Below are 13,797 nucleotides of genomic sequence, written 5' to 3' on the forward strand. Positions count from 1 at the left end.
GCAAACACATTCAACAATTAGTACTGCTACACGCTTCTCTATGAGAAGTGAGCAAAAGGACAGTGTCACATCTCCAAATGCCACCACTGCTCAAACTTTAAGATATGCAGTTTGCCAAGTGAATATCGATGATAGAAACTGTCATGTTTTAAATATAGCCATTTTGCTCTTATCTAGTCACTAAAGTGGAATATATATTAGCTATTATAATCAAACAGCAAATAATTAACTTCGGGTTGCCATTAAATAAATAAATCCAAAATCTAGGAAAACTGGAAAGTATATATAGAAATTATTAACTGTCAGAATTATTAGAGCAAATAGTTTTACATTAGCATTTCAGTTACATACAAACTAAACTTCAAATTTTGGAGTTTAATTTACTTAGATAATTCAAAGCCTTTATACCAAACTAACATAAAACTGTGCCCAGTCTTACCAAATGCTGAGTCATATCCACAGCAATTGAGGCTACCTCTTGGCTGTATTCACATATCATCTTCTGGATAACATTAGTAACATCATCATTTTCTGTCTCTCTAACAATGTGCAACAGCTCCTGCATAATAGGCCTTACGTGTGGCTTCATATATTCCTTGGCTAATGCAATAAAAAACAAACTCAGTAAAAAATATTAGCCATTCACAAGTGGTGAAGGAAAGTTACTTGGTCACAAGGTAAATGACACAGGGTAACAGGTTCCAGACACATATTTGCCTGATGGTAAGTTATAAAGTTGTACCAAAACAGTGTTCACCAATGTATCCATTTTCCCATGAGTAACATATGGACAATTAGCCCTGCACAGTAAAGAACTCTCCTGCCCCAAATGTCAATAGCTCCCTTCAGAAATTTGAATCACACATGTCCTCTGTCATCAGCATGACTTATCAAACACGAATATGACAGCATGATACAAGTGTAAAAATCATTTACATAAAGACTATGCCTAACATTGATGATGCTCATTCCCTCTTTCACCCCATCTCTAACCACCCTTCTCCCCACATGTGTTTATCTAATATTGCCTTCCATTGGAACAGTGTTGCATAGGGATAAAGGCTAATGTTCTTCATAATGCAAAATTTACTTTCAAAGGTTTATCTGAATTTTGAACAGAGCATTCTCCTACACAAACAAATGAGATATGTGTTATCACTCACTAGAAATGTGACTTGCTACTTTCAGAACTGTCAGAATCACAGAATCCTAGAACTGAAAGGAATCTTGAAGCCATCTAGTCCAATCCCCCTAAATTTAAATATATGGCAATCTAAGCCTTGACAGATCACATGTCTTGCCCAGGTCTAGACAGCAAGGCAGGAGTTCAATCAAAAATAGACTCCTAGGTCTCTTGATTCCCCATCTACCCTAATGTTTAACAATCATCAACTTGTTTCCTAATCTCAAATTTTTCTGGAAACTACAGTTAACAGACATTCCTAAAAGTGGCAAGAATATATGCCTATAAAATTCTGAGGGAGCAAAAGCTCAAAAACCCAAACTCTGAACTTTAAGACTTAGGGACTTATCTCCGTTAGGGAAGGAAGTAAACAAAACTATTTGAGAAGCCCACATCAAAATAATTATTTAATTAAAAATACCCTCTAAAAACTGTATTTTTATTCTAAATTAAATTTTAAATTTTTTTAATTTCATAATAATTTTGGCTTTACCTTGTGTCTGGTTAGAAATTAATGACTGAAGAGCAAGGGCAGCTTCAACCTTGACAGGCATCTCCTTATCCTCAATCAGGCTCTTCTTTGCTAGATCAACTGCATTTCTTAGGTTGAGCTCATTATGAAATTTCAAAGAACTGAACGCATGAAGTACCCAACAGGACTATGTTATAAGGAAAAAGTTAGTAGGAAACTATTAGGATTATGGTTTTATGTAATAATGAATATAAAAATTTCTAAGTAAAACATCATTAATCCTACCATGTACTATTTATTTATTTGTTTTTTGGAGGGAAACATATTAGTCTCAGATGCTAACTTCAGGATTCCATACTTCTTATAAGAAAGGCAATTTTATTACTTCTAAATTAACTTTATGCAATATCATTATTCATAAGAAAGGTAAAACAGAGCCAAACTTAAGTGTCTCTAAAAAAAAAATCCTGTCAATGCTTTAAAAGATATTATGACTCACAACTTATTATTTATATGCAAAAGCACTACAAGCTAGTGTTGACATTCATTTACTGGTCTTCATAGCAAATGAATAAAATATTATTTTCCCTTACACTAATCAGTTTAAGAAACTTGACTTTTTCAGTCACAGAAGATAAAAAAAAAAAATTTAACCTTGTATAAATTACCAAACTTTAAACTATTAGGCCACTAAATCATATTTTTTTTAAATCTCTATTGCATAAAATATAATTGACAGTAAATAATTTGAATGACTAATGACTTGCAAGAGACATACAATTAACAGTCTGTAAAAATAGTAGCCTACTTATAAAAATACTTGTGCACCCTCTACATTTCTAACCTACGTTCACACAAATATTTCTCTAGTGACTATTATCTCTTTTTAAACATTTTTATTTATTTATTTATTTGATTGCTCCAGGTCTTAGTTTCCTGATCAGGGATTGAACCCAGACCCCCGGAATTGGGAGCACAGTCTTAACAACTGGACCACCAGGGAAGCCCCTGTCTTCCATTTATAAAATGCTTTGGTGTGTACAAGGCATTGTTAACATATATTGGTTTTGGCAAGATATTTTGTTGTGTTGATATAGTTACAAAAATAAGCACTAAACTGTTAAAAGTTCTATTTTTATTTCTCCATAAAATATATTGCTTCTATAAATAATATATATCTAGAATACAAATAAATTTACATGGCTTATTATTTTCTCCACATTATTAAAGTGTATCTAATTATTATACTGGAAATCATAATAAAGAGTTTAGCCAAAATATAATTTCCATGCTGTTTTGGACACTAAAAATTAATCAGCTTATGAATTTACAATATACCACTGCTGCAGCCTCAGCCCTCTCACAGCATGTTCTGCATATGCAGCAAGTGAGGCAAGGCAGAGGGCAGCTGGAGTTAGAATCTATACATCCCTTTATTTACTAATTTGCTCTTTATTCAGCTTTTATGACTATAAAAGACATTCTCACTGACTTCAGTTTGTCCCAGTGTGGTAAAAGATAAATCTGTCCAAAAGTATTTAGTTCAATAATTAACTTACAAATGAAGATTTCGAGACATTATAATGAAATATGGAAAAACCTACTCTGGCTCGAAGGTATCCCAGGTTAGACAACAGTAATGGAAACACGTGATTCTGCAACAATAACTCCATTTGGTCCTTGAATAAACTCTTCTGTTAGGAAACAGAAACCGAGTTTAACTTATTAATAATGTCTTTCTCATATGTAAAAATCACTTCCTAATAAAGCATGTTTCTTATGATTTACACTTAATATATTTCTATTTAAATTTTGAAAAATTATTGACCTACATATTGCACGTTTTAAAACAAGAGAGAAATAGTCTTTAGACAGAAACTTGGTATCGACTGATCTGTCTAGAAACAACACTAAAGTTATTTTGTATCATCTTTTTTATATAGCAACAGTTTCATACTGAAAAAGTAAATAAAAAGTCATTTTAAATTTAAGAAACAAAAATGACAGAAAGAAAAATATTTAGTCAACTCAATTATGCAGTCAGAAGTTTTAAATTATCCATAATTTTCATATTATCTCATTTGCCTATGCTTCACAGTGTTATTAAGTATATTAAATTTGAGTAGCTTAACCTTCAGTAAAATATCAGCTAGGGAACCAATCACATGCAGGGCTCCATCTTTCTTCCTAGGATCAAAGTTCGGGTCTGTTAGGATTTGATAACAGAATGCCATCATTTTTGGCAACACCTAAAGAAATAGAAGAATCCATTTTAGTCTACATGAGCTTCCACTGCTTTACTATCATATTAAAAATGATGTACAAATTTTCAAAAATAAAGACATTTTATTGTGTTCTATCAAGCAACTACAATTAAGAAAAAAATATTCCTTTTCCCTTACGAGGACACAAAAATTTTTTAAAGTTACTGATTATAACTACTAACATAATTTTTCAATTACAAGGGGCGTTCATTAGAATGTCAAATCAACACAGGTCACCTTTCAGTTTTGTATTTAAAAAGAATAACTACATACCTCTTTTCTTTTCTTTGCAGCAGTATATAAGAGAGTCTGGGCTGCTGTGGTAGGAGAAGCATAATCTTCGAAAATATCTAAGATTTTAGATTTTAAAAGTTTAAACCATGTGAGCAAAAATACAACTACTTATTATAGAGTTTAAACCTGACTGACCACTATTCCAAAATCAAGAAATAGAACAGTCCATATATAACACTGGTTATAAGCTAAGAAGATATCATGACTGCTCTCATACACAACAATATTTATCAAACTCTACAGGTTGTCCTTTTAAATAATCATATTAAAACAAACAATACAGTTCCACTGAGGATAGGAAAAATGCTTTATCTCTATCGGAAAACAATAAAAACTTATTTACTGCTTACTGTATGCCAGGCACTGTTCTAAGCTCTGGGGATACAAATATCAAAAAAGGTTCTCATGTTGCTTACACAATAAGAGAAAGAAACAAACTGATTACACACAAATGCACCAAGACAGTACAGCTGAAAACACTGCATGTCAGAGAGGTTAAGTAATTTGTCCAGTAAATTACACAGTAAATGTCTGGGCCAGTATTCACATCCAGACAATCTTAACATCAAGGCCTGAGTTCCTTCAGTCTGTTTTTTTTTTTTTTTAATATTTATTTATTTCTTTGGCTGTGCTGGGTCTCAGCTGTGGCACATGGGATTTCTGATCTGTGTTGGGGCATGTGGGATCTTCTAACTATGGCATGTAGGATCTAGTTTTCTGACCAGGGATCAAACCCGGGCCCCCTGCATTAGGAGCATGGAGTCTTAGCCACTGGACTGGCAGATAAGTCCCTCTCCTTCAGTTTTTACCAAATCTATAAACACCATTATTAGTATCAGTCAATATACTTAGCAGTATTTTGTTCACTTAAATAACTGCACATGACAAAAATATAAAAAGGAGACTAGTAATTATTCTCCCCAATAGCTTTCTAAAAGTAAAATACACACAATAGCCACTGCGTTCTAGACCACAGAAGGAAACTTAACGAAAAAAAGACACTTAACCTAGTCTTGAGTTATCCATACTCTCTTTTAATCAATAAAATGTAACACACAGAGCTCTTAATTATTATATTTTCCAAAACCTGAGGTAGTTTCTTATTTAGTATGAAGAATAAGTAAAATAATAGTGGTTTTCTGAAAGCTAAATAAATACACTGCACTTATAAAAATTCACAGGTATAGAAAAGCCAAACACTAAAAAGAATGCCTTAAAGAAGACAGAAGAAAGATTGGCAGATCATTCTGTGCTATTTAAAGCACTGTGCATGTGCCAAGTCTCTTCAGTCGTGTCCGACTACGCAATCCTATGGGCAGTAGCCCACCAGGCTCCTCTGTCCAAGGGATTCACCAGGCAGGAATACCAGAGTGGGTTGCCATGCCCTCCTTCAGAGGAAAACCGGCACAGGGATCCAACCCACGTCTCTTAAGTCTCCTGCATTAGCAGGTAGGTTCTTTACCACCAGCGCCACCTGGGAAGCCCATTAAGGCATTAGGAAGGGGAATTAATAAAGCCTACAATATATACCATGACTTCCAAAAGGAAATGAGAGAACGGAAGGACAAACCAGTGGCAAATACTTTTGTATTTACTCTTCTCATACTTTTGCTTTTCCTGTACTTTGTCTCCAAGGGAAAGAGGCACTTCCTCACTTACTGAATCAAATAGTACTAAACATAAAGCACTGGGAAAACAACACTGAAAACAATCTGGCATCTATACTAGTAGGCTTAACTCAGGTAACCAGAAACACATGTCCCAAGAACAGGAAAGCACTGTGGTCACAGCTCCTTCAGCACGCCTTAGGTAATGCTATCTTATCATTATTTATTTCAACATGTCACTGAACGCAAACTAGTGCCAAGAACTTGCAAAGTAGTGTAAGGCTGTAGAAGGGATAGAGAATGCAAAATAAAGCAAGTAAGATAGACCACCAGCCAGTACTGAAATCAGATGGGCTGATTCTTTGCAATCAAAGATGGAGAAGCTCTATAATATAGTCAGCAAAAACAAGACCAGGAGCTGACTATGATTCAGATCATGAACTCCTTATTGCCAAATTCCAACTTAAACTGAAGAAAATAGGGAAAACTGCTAGACCATTCAGGTATGACCTAAATCAAATCCTTACGATTATACAATGGAAGTGACAAATAGGCTGAAGGAATTAGATCTGATAGACAGAGTGCCTGAAGAACTAGGGACAGAGATTCATGACATTGTACAGGATGCAGTGATCAAGAACATCCTCAAGAAAAAGAAATACAAAAGGCAAAATGGTTGTCTAAGGAGGCCTTACAAATAGCTGTGAAAAGAAGAAAGCTAAAGGCAAAGGAGAAAAGGGAAGATATATCCATTTGAATGCAGAGTTCCAAAGAATAGCAAGGAGAGATAAGAAAGCCTTCCTCAGGGATCAATGCAAAGAAATAGAGGAAAACAATAGAATGGGAAAGACTAGAGATCTCTTCAAGAAAATTAGAGGTACCAAGGGAACATTTCACACAAAGACGGGCATAATAAAGGACAGAAATGGTATGGACCTAACAGAAGCAGAAGGTATAAAGATGTGGCAAGAAACACAGAAAAACTATACAAAAAAGATCTTCATGACCCAGATCACCATGATGGTGTGATCACTCACCTAGAGCCAGACATCCTAAAATATGAAGTCAAATGGGCCTTAGGAAGCATCACTACAAAGCAAGTGGAGGTGATGGAATTCCAGTTGAACTATTTCAAATCCTAAAAGATGCTGCTGTGAAAGTGCTGCACTCAATATGCCAGCAAATCTGGAAAAATCAGCAGTGGCCACAGGACTGGAAAAGGTCAATTTTCATTCCAATCCCAAAGAAAGGCAATGTCAAAGAATGTTCAAACTGCTGCACAATTGCACTCATTCACATGCTAGCAAAGTAATGCTCAAAATTCTCCAAGTGAGGCTTCAGCAGTACATGATCCGAGAACTCCCAGATGGTCAAGCTGGATTTAGAAAAGGCAGAGGAATCAGAGATCAAATTGCCAACAGCTGCTGGATCATCAAAAACGCAAGAGAATTCCAGAAAAACATCTACTTCTGCTTTATTGATTAAGCCAAAACCTTTGCCTATGTAGATCACAACAAACTGTGGAAAATTCTGAAAGAGATGGGAATACCAGACCACCTTACCTGCCCCCTGAGAAACCTGTATGCAGGGAGAAGCAACAGTTAGAAACAGACATGGAGCAACAGACTGGTTCCAAATTGGGAAAGGAGTACGTCCAGACTATATATTGTCAACCTGCTTATTTAACTTATAGTCAAGAGTGCATCATGTGAAATGCCAGGCTGGATGAAGCACAAGCTGGAATCAAGATTGCTGGGAGAAATATCAATGATCTCAGATATGCAGATAACACCACCCTTATGGCAGAAAGGGAAGAAGGACTAAAGAGCCTCTTGATGAAAGTGAAAGAGGAGAGTGAAAAAGTTGGCTTAAAAATCAACATTCAGAAAACTAAGACCATGGCATCCGGTCCCATCACTTCATGGCAAATAGAGGGAGAAACAATGGAAACAGTACCAGACTTTATTTTCTTGGGCTCCAAAATCACTTCTGATGGTGACTGTAGCCATGAAATTAAAAGGCGCTTGCTCCTTGAAAGAAACGTTATGACGAATCTAGACAGCATATGAAAAAGCAGAGACATTACTTTGCTGACAATGGTCCATATAGTCAAAGCCATGGTTTTTCCAGTAGTCATGTAAGGATGTGAGAGTTGGACCATAAGAAAACTGAGCACTGAAGAATTGATGCTTTTGAACTGTGGTGTTGGAGAAGACTCTTGAGAGTCCCTTGGACTGCAAGGAGATCAAACCAATTAATCCCAGAGGAAATCAGTCCTGAGTACTCATTGGAAGGACTGATGCTGAAGCTGAAATTGCAATATTTTGGCCACTTGATGCAAAGAACTGACTCTCTGGAAAAGACCCTGATCCTAGAGAAGATTGAAGGCAGGAGGAGAAGGGGACGCCAGAGGATGAGATGGCTGGATGGCATCACCAACTCACTGGACATGAGTATAAGCAAGCTCTGGGAGTTGGTGATGGATAGGGAAGACTGGCGTGCTGCAGTCCATGGGGTCGCAAAGAGTCGGACACAACTGAGCGGCTGAACTGGACTGAACTGAAGATAGTCCCTGCCCTCAGATAGGTTCTTCACTGTGGAAGAAACAGAGGTATACAAATAACATCTTCCTATACTAACTGCCTGAGTATACATGAAGTGATTAATTCATACTGGGAATAAGGGGGAATGAACTCAGGCAACCTACAGAGTTCAGCAGCTTCCAGGAAGATGAAAGGCTAAAAGGACCCACAGAGAACAGGGCCACACACTGGTGTCAATGTAAGTAATTTCATTCCCCTGAGGAATATTTAGTCCCTAGGATAAGGACACAAATTATGTTGGGGCATTCCTAAAATATGCAGAAATGCAAAGAATCTCCCAGAGCAAGAATAAACCCAAATGAGTAGCCCAAAAGGCACAGAAAGGAATGGACTCTGCAGTTTAGCATCACAAGAGAAAGAGTTGTATAGAGATGGTACTGCTTCAGCATCCTTGAGAGGGTTAGATGAGTAAAGTAGCTTCTCATCTCAAGACCACTGGCTCAACAGAATATCAAACTTTCACGAGTTTTGGAGTTTATCATGCAAAGCAGAACTTCAGGAATTTCACAAAGTAATAAATCTACTTAAAAGTATAAACTTAGTTATACTACTTCATATAACCAGGAACTGATTGGATTAAAATCATCTCAATTACCAAATTTCATCCTTATATACTCATATGGATCTTCCTGCCACAGTTCTTCATCCTCATCTTTATAGCACATCACAGAAAAAATCACATCTTCAGAGATATTCTAAGAGAAAAAACAAACCAATAAATGGATATAGAGTATTCACATTTGGGGAATATCAATAATGAAAGGCTTTAGTAAGTTAGTTTTCCAAACTGTCATATTAATGTTTCTAACAGATCTTTAAGATCTGTAATAACACTAAACAAAATCTATCCTAGACACCAAAGATAAAGTAAAAGCATTTGCTTTACTTTTCAGCTACCATCTTAAGAGATTACAGAATTAAAGAATGCATACTTTGAGAGGAAAAATTTAGTTCCTAACATCTTTAAATTATCCAGTTATCTGTATGTAAATATTACTTTATCAATGGTCCTAATTTTTCATTGATTTGTTCCTTAATAACAATGCTGAATTCTACCTTTAAGTAAAATTGATACAAACAGAAAACTTTAACTTTTGCTGTAGAATTTAACAACCTAAAAAGAGAAATAAAAACCTACAAAAGAAAATGGTCATGTATCAGGCTGCATTTCCTACAAAAGAACACTACCTTAACTACAGCCCTGGTGACTGTTTTCAAAATGCTATTATACAAAATACCTCAATTGATCCTAGCAACTTGCATATAAGGAGGGTAGAAAAATACTGACACATCAGAGGAAAAACAGAGGCTAAATGAGATTCCAATCAAGATCAACTCCTTTAACTTGAAAGGCCTCATTCTTCTCAAATATTTAAACTTCTAAACTCTTTATATGAAACATAAGATACTCTTCTGAAATTATTAATGAAAACAAAAATATGTTAAATATAAAATATTGGATTAGTTAATACTGACCTTGTCTAGAAAACTTTTAACCAGAGGATAATTTCAGAGACCTGCTCACTGACACTAACCTGTATGTGTGGCTTCATCTGCTTCCAGGTCACAGAATGGACAATTCCTTGGTTGAGATAGTTGAAAGCTTGCTGAAGAACACGGGGCGCTACATACTCTTTCTGCCTATACTGGTCTAAAATTTTTAGTAGTACCTACAGGAAAACAGGAAGAGAAAACATAGGAAAACAAAAGTTAACAGGAGGGGCATTTTAGGCATGATATAAAATCAAGCCAGAGGTTACAGAGATAAAAAAGAACAGATTTTTAGAGAAATAAATATTTTGTGAGAAAGCACATGAGCTTACTGAACTGAAAGGTATCTCACTGTGATTTTCTGCCATTTACCCTACTTCTAACCTGTGGAAGTATTCAAAATAAGTCTATATTCTATTCCACATACTAGCTCTTCAAATAAATTAAAACTACTGTAAAATAATAAACGTGACTAAATGAACACTGAAAACACTATATCCATTTAGAGAGAGACACCATAAGCAGATTTTTAACATTTGATAAAAGATGCATTTCAACTGGAAGAGAAACAAGGTCATTCAAAAAAAAAAACAGTACTGGGATAGTTGACTAGGTAGCTCCTAAAAAATTAATGTAGCTCCCTAACTAAACTTCACACCAAAATAAATTCCAGATTCGGAAAATATTTCAACAGCAACCAAAAAATGAAACCATAGAATAACTAAAAGAGTGTGGAAATTTTTTATTTTATAATCTCAGATCATGGCAAGTCTTTGTAGAAATAACACAAAACTGAGTTTTTAAGTTTTTTTTTTTAAAAAAAGACTGTTTCTAAGGAAGGAACCATGCAGAAAGCCACTGCAATGACCCATGCTGGAGGCTGCACCGTCACACAGCCAAGTATTCCGGTTCCTGATCTCCAGAGTCCTTCCCCACGGCAAGCTTATCTCTGAACTGCGGCATAAATTAAAAAGTGTTCTTTTAAAACACGTGCAAAATTTATAAATTCAGAACATGAATTCAGTTCAAGTCACATAAAATTCAGGTTTATAAAATTTGTCAGAAGACCTATCACCAAGAAACTCTTTCTGGAATTCAGGCTAAAAAGGGACGCTACTGAACACAGCTCTTCCTAATACTGCTGTGGTTCACACGAAGTGCAGGTGGTAGCAGATGAGATAGTAGTAACGGAACAGCTTTTGCTTTAAAAAAAAAAAAAAAAAACTTTAAAAAATATCAGGAATATATACCTTAAATAACCAAGGTTCAGTTTATGGCATGGATGCAGTTCAGTTTAGTTGTTCAGTCGTGAGCACCATATTGTGAAGGGCTTCCATGGCATGGATGCAACAGTATGAAATTTAAATGTGTATTTACACATGTTTATGTGACACTGGAAAACCTCTACTGAACACACTATAAGAAGGCATCAATTTTAGAATGCTTACTGGGACTTTAATAGCAGTGGAAAGAGAAGAGAGAGAGCTGACCAGCTCCCTGATTATCCTGGTATCCAAAATGAAGTATATATTTCAGTTCAGTTCAGTCACCCAATCATGTCCGACTTCTTGCAGCCCCATGGACTGCAGCACGCCAGGCTTCCCTATCCATCTTCAACTCCCGGAGCTTGCTCAACCTCATGTCCATCGAGTTGGTGATGCCATCCAACCATCTCATCCTCTGGCGTCCCCTTCTTCTCCCACCTTTAATCTTTCCCCGCACCAGGGTCTTTTCCAAGAAGTCAGTTATTCCCATCAGGTGGCCAAAGTATTAGGGTTTCAGCTTCAGCATCAGTCCTTCCAATGAATAATATTCAGGACTGATTTCCTTTAGGATTGACTGGTTTGATCTCCTTGCAGTCCAAGGGACTCTCAAGAGTCTTCTCCAACACCACAGTTCAAAAGCATCAATTCTTCAGTGCTCAGTTTTCTTATGGTCCAACTCTCACATCCTTACAGGACTACTGGAAAAATCATAGCTTTGACTAGATGGACCATTGTTGGCAAAGTAATGTCTCAGCTTTTCAATATGTTGTCTAGGTTTATCATAGCTTTTCTTCCAAGGAGCAAGCGTCTTTTAATTTCATGGCTGCAGTCACCATCTGCAGTGATTTTGAAGCCCAAGAAAATAAAGTCTGGCACTGTTTCCATTTTTCCCCACTCTGTTTGCCATGAAGTGATGGGTCCCGATGCCATGATCTTCATTTTTTGACCTTTGAGTTTTAAGCCAGCTTTTTCACTCTTCTCTTTCATTTTCATCAAGAGACTCTTTAGTTCTTCTTAACTTTCTGCCATAAGGGTGGTGTCATCTATGTATCTGAGGTTGTTGATATTTCTCCCAGCAATCTTGTTTCCAGCTTGTGCTTCATCCTGCCTGGCATGTCACATGATGTACTCTACGTATAAGTTAAATAAGCGGTTGACAACATACAGCCTTGACGTACTCCTTTCCCAACTGGGAACCAGTCCATTGTTCCATATCCGGTTCTAACTGTTGCTTCTTTACCTGCATACAGGTTTCTCAGGGGGCAGGTACGGTGGTCTGGTATTCCCATCTCTTGAAGGGTTTTCCAGTTTGTTATGGTCCACACAGTCAAAGACTTTGGCGTAGTCAATAAAGCAGAAGTAGATGTTTTTCTGGAAACATCTTGCTTTTAAGATGATCCAACAGAGGTTGGCAATTTGATCTCTGGTTCCTGTTTTTTCTAAATCCAGTTTGAACATCTGGAAGTTCTCGGTTCACATAATGCTAAAGCCTCACTTGGAGAATTTTGAGTATTACTTTGCTAGCATGCAAAATGAGTGCAGTTGTCCAGTAGTAACACTTTAACAGCATCATCTTTTAGGATTTGAAATACAAACTGTCTAATGGGCCTTAAGGCAGAAAGCGAAGAGGAACTAAAGAGCCTCTTGAGGAGGGTGAAGGAGAAGAGTGAAAAATCTGGCTTAAAACTCAAAATTCAAAAAACTAAGATCATGATATCCAGTCCCATCACTTCATGAAACAGATGGGGAAACAATGAAAACAGTGACAGACTGTATTTTCTTGGGCTCCAAAATCACTGCAGATGGTGACTGCAGGAAGGACTTCCCAGGTGGCTCAAGTGGTAAAGAACCCACTTGCCAATGCAGGAGACATAAAAGATGCGGGTTCAATCCCTGGATTTGGAAGATCGCCTGGAGCAGGGCATGGCAACTCACTCCAGTTTTCTTGCCTGGAGAATCCCTCGGACAGAGGAGCCGGGTGGGTTATGGCCCATAGCGTCACAAAGAGTCGGACATAACTGAAGCAACTTAGCACGCACGCACACTCCTTGGAAGAAAAGCTATGACAAACCTAGACAGCATATTGAAAAGCATAGACATTGCTTTGCCAACAAAGGTCCCATCTAGTCAAAGCTATGGTTTTTCCAGTAGTCATGTAAGGATGTGAGGGTTGGACCATAAAGAAAGCTGAGCACTGAAGAACTGATGCTTTTAAACTGTGTTGTCAGAGAAGACTCTAGACAGTCCCTTGGACAGCAAAGAGATCAAACCAGTCAATCCTAGAGGAAATCAGTCCTGAATATTCATTGGAAGGACTGATGCTGAAGCTGAAACTCCAATACTTTGGCCACCTGATGTGAAGAACTGACTCAATAGAAAAGATCCTGATGCTGGGAAAGATTGAAGGCGGGAGGAGAAGGGGATGATAGAGGATGAGATGGTTGAATGGCATCAATGACTCAATAGACATGGAGTTTGAACAAGCTCTAGGAGTTAGTGATAGACAGGGAGGCCTGGCATGCTCCAGACCATGGGGTCACAAAGAGTCAGACACAACTGAGGTACTGAACTGAACTTAATGGGCCAATAAAATAATTTGTAAGAAAATTATAGCCATA

General features: G+C 36.9%; 1 protein-coding gene across 2 annotated transcripts in view; it reads right to left on the minus strand.

Annotated features, from left to right (window-relative positions):
• The window catches only part of IPO8 (importin 8), a 72,508-nt gene that overhangs the window by 33,870 nt on the left and 24,841 nt on the right, over nt 1–13,797 (minus strand). For both annotated transcript variants that reach the window (XM_061125210.1, XM_061125209.1), the window contains 7 exons: nt 9,959–10,093; nt 9,019–9,118; nt 4,193–4,269; nt 3,788–3,904; nt 3,260–3,349; nt 1,677–1,842; nt 440–600 (listed from right to left, as the gene is read on the minus strand). In XM_061125210.1, coding sequence (XP_060981193.1) covers nt 440–600; nt 1,677–1,842; nt 3,260–3,349; nt 3,788–3,904; nt 4,193–4,269; nt 9,019–9,118; nt 9,959–10,093 — 846 coding nt within the window. The remainder of the gene's footprint in view (nt 1–439; nt 601–1,676; nt 1,843–3,259; nt 3,350–3,787; nt 3,905–4,192; nt 4,270–9,018; nt 9,119–9,958; nt 10,094–13,797) is intronic.

This window comes from Dama dama, chromosome 22 (genome assembly GCF_033118175.1).
Source record: "Dama dama isolate Ldn47 chromosome 22, ASM3311817v1, whole genome shotgun sequence".
NCBI lineage: Eukaryota > Metazoa > Chordata > Mammalia > Artiodactyla > Cervidae > Dama > Dama dama.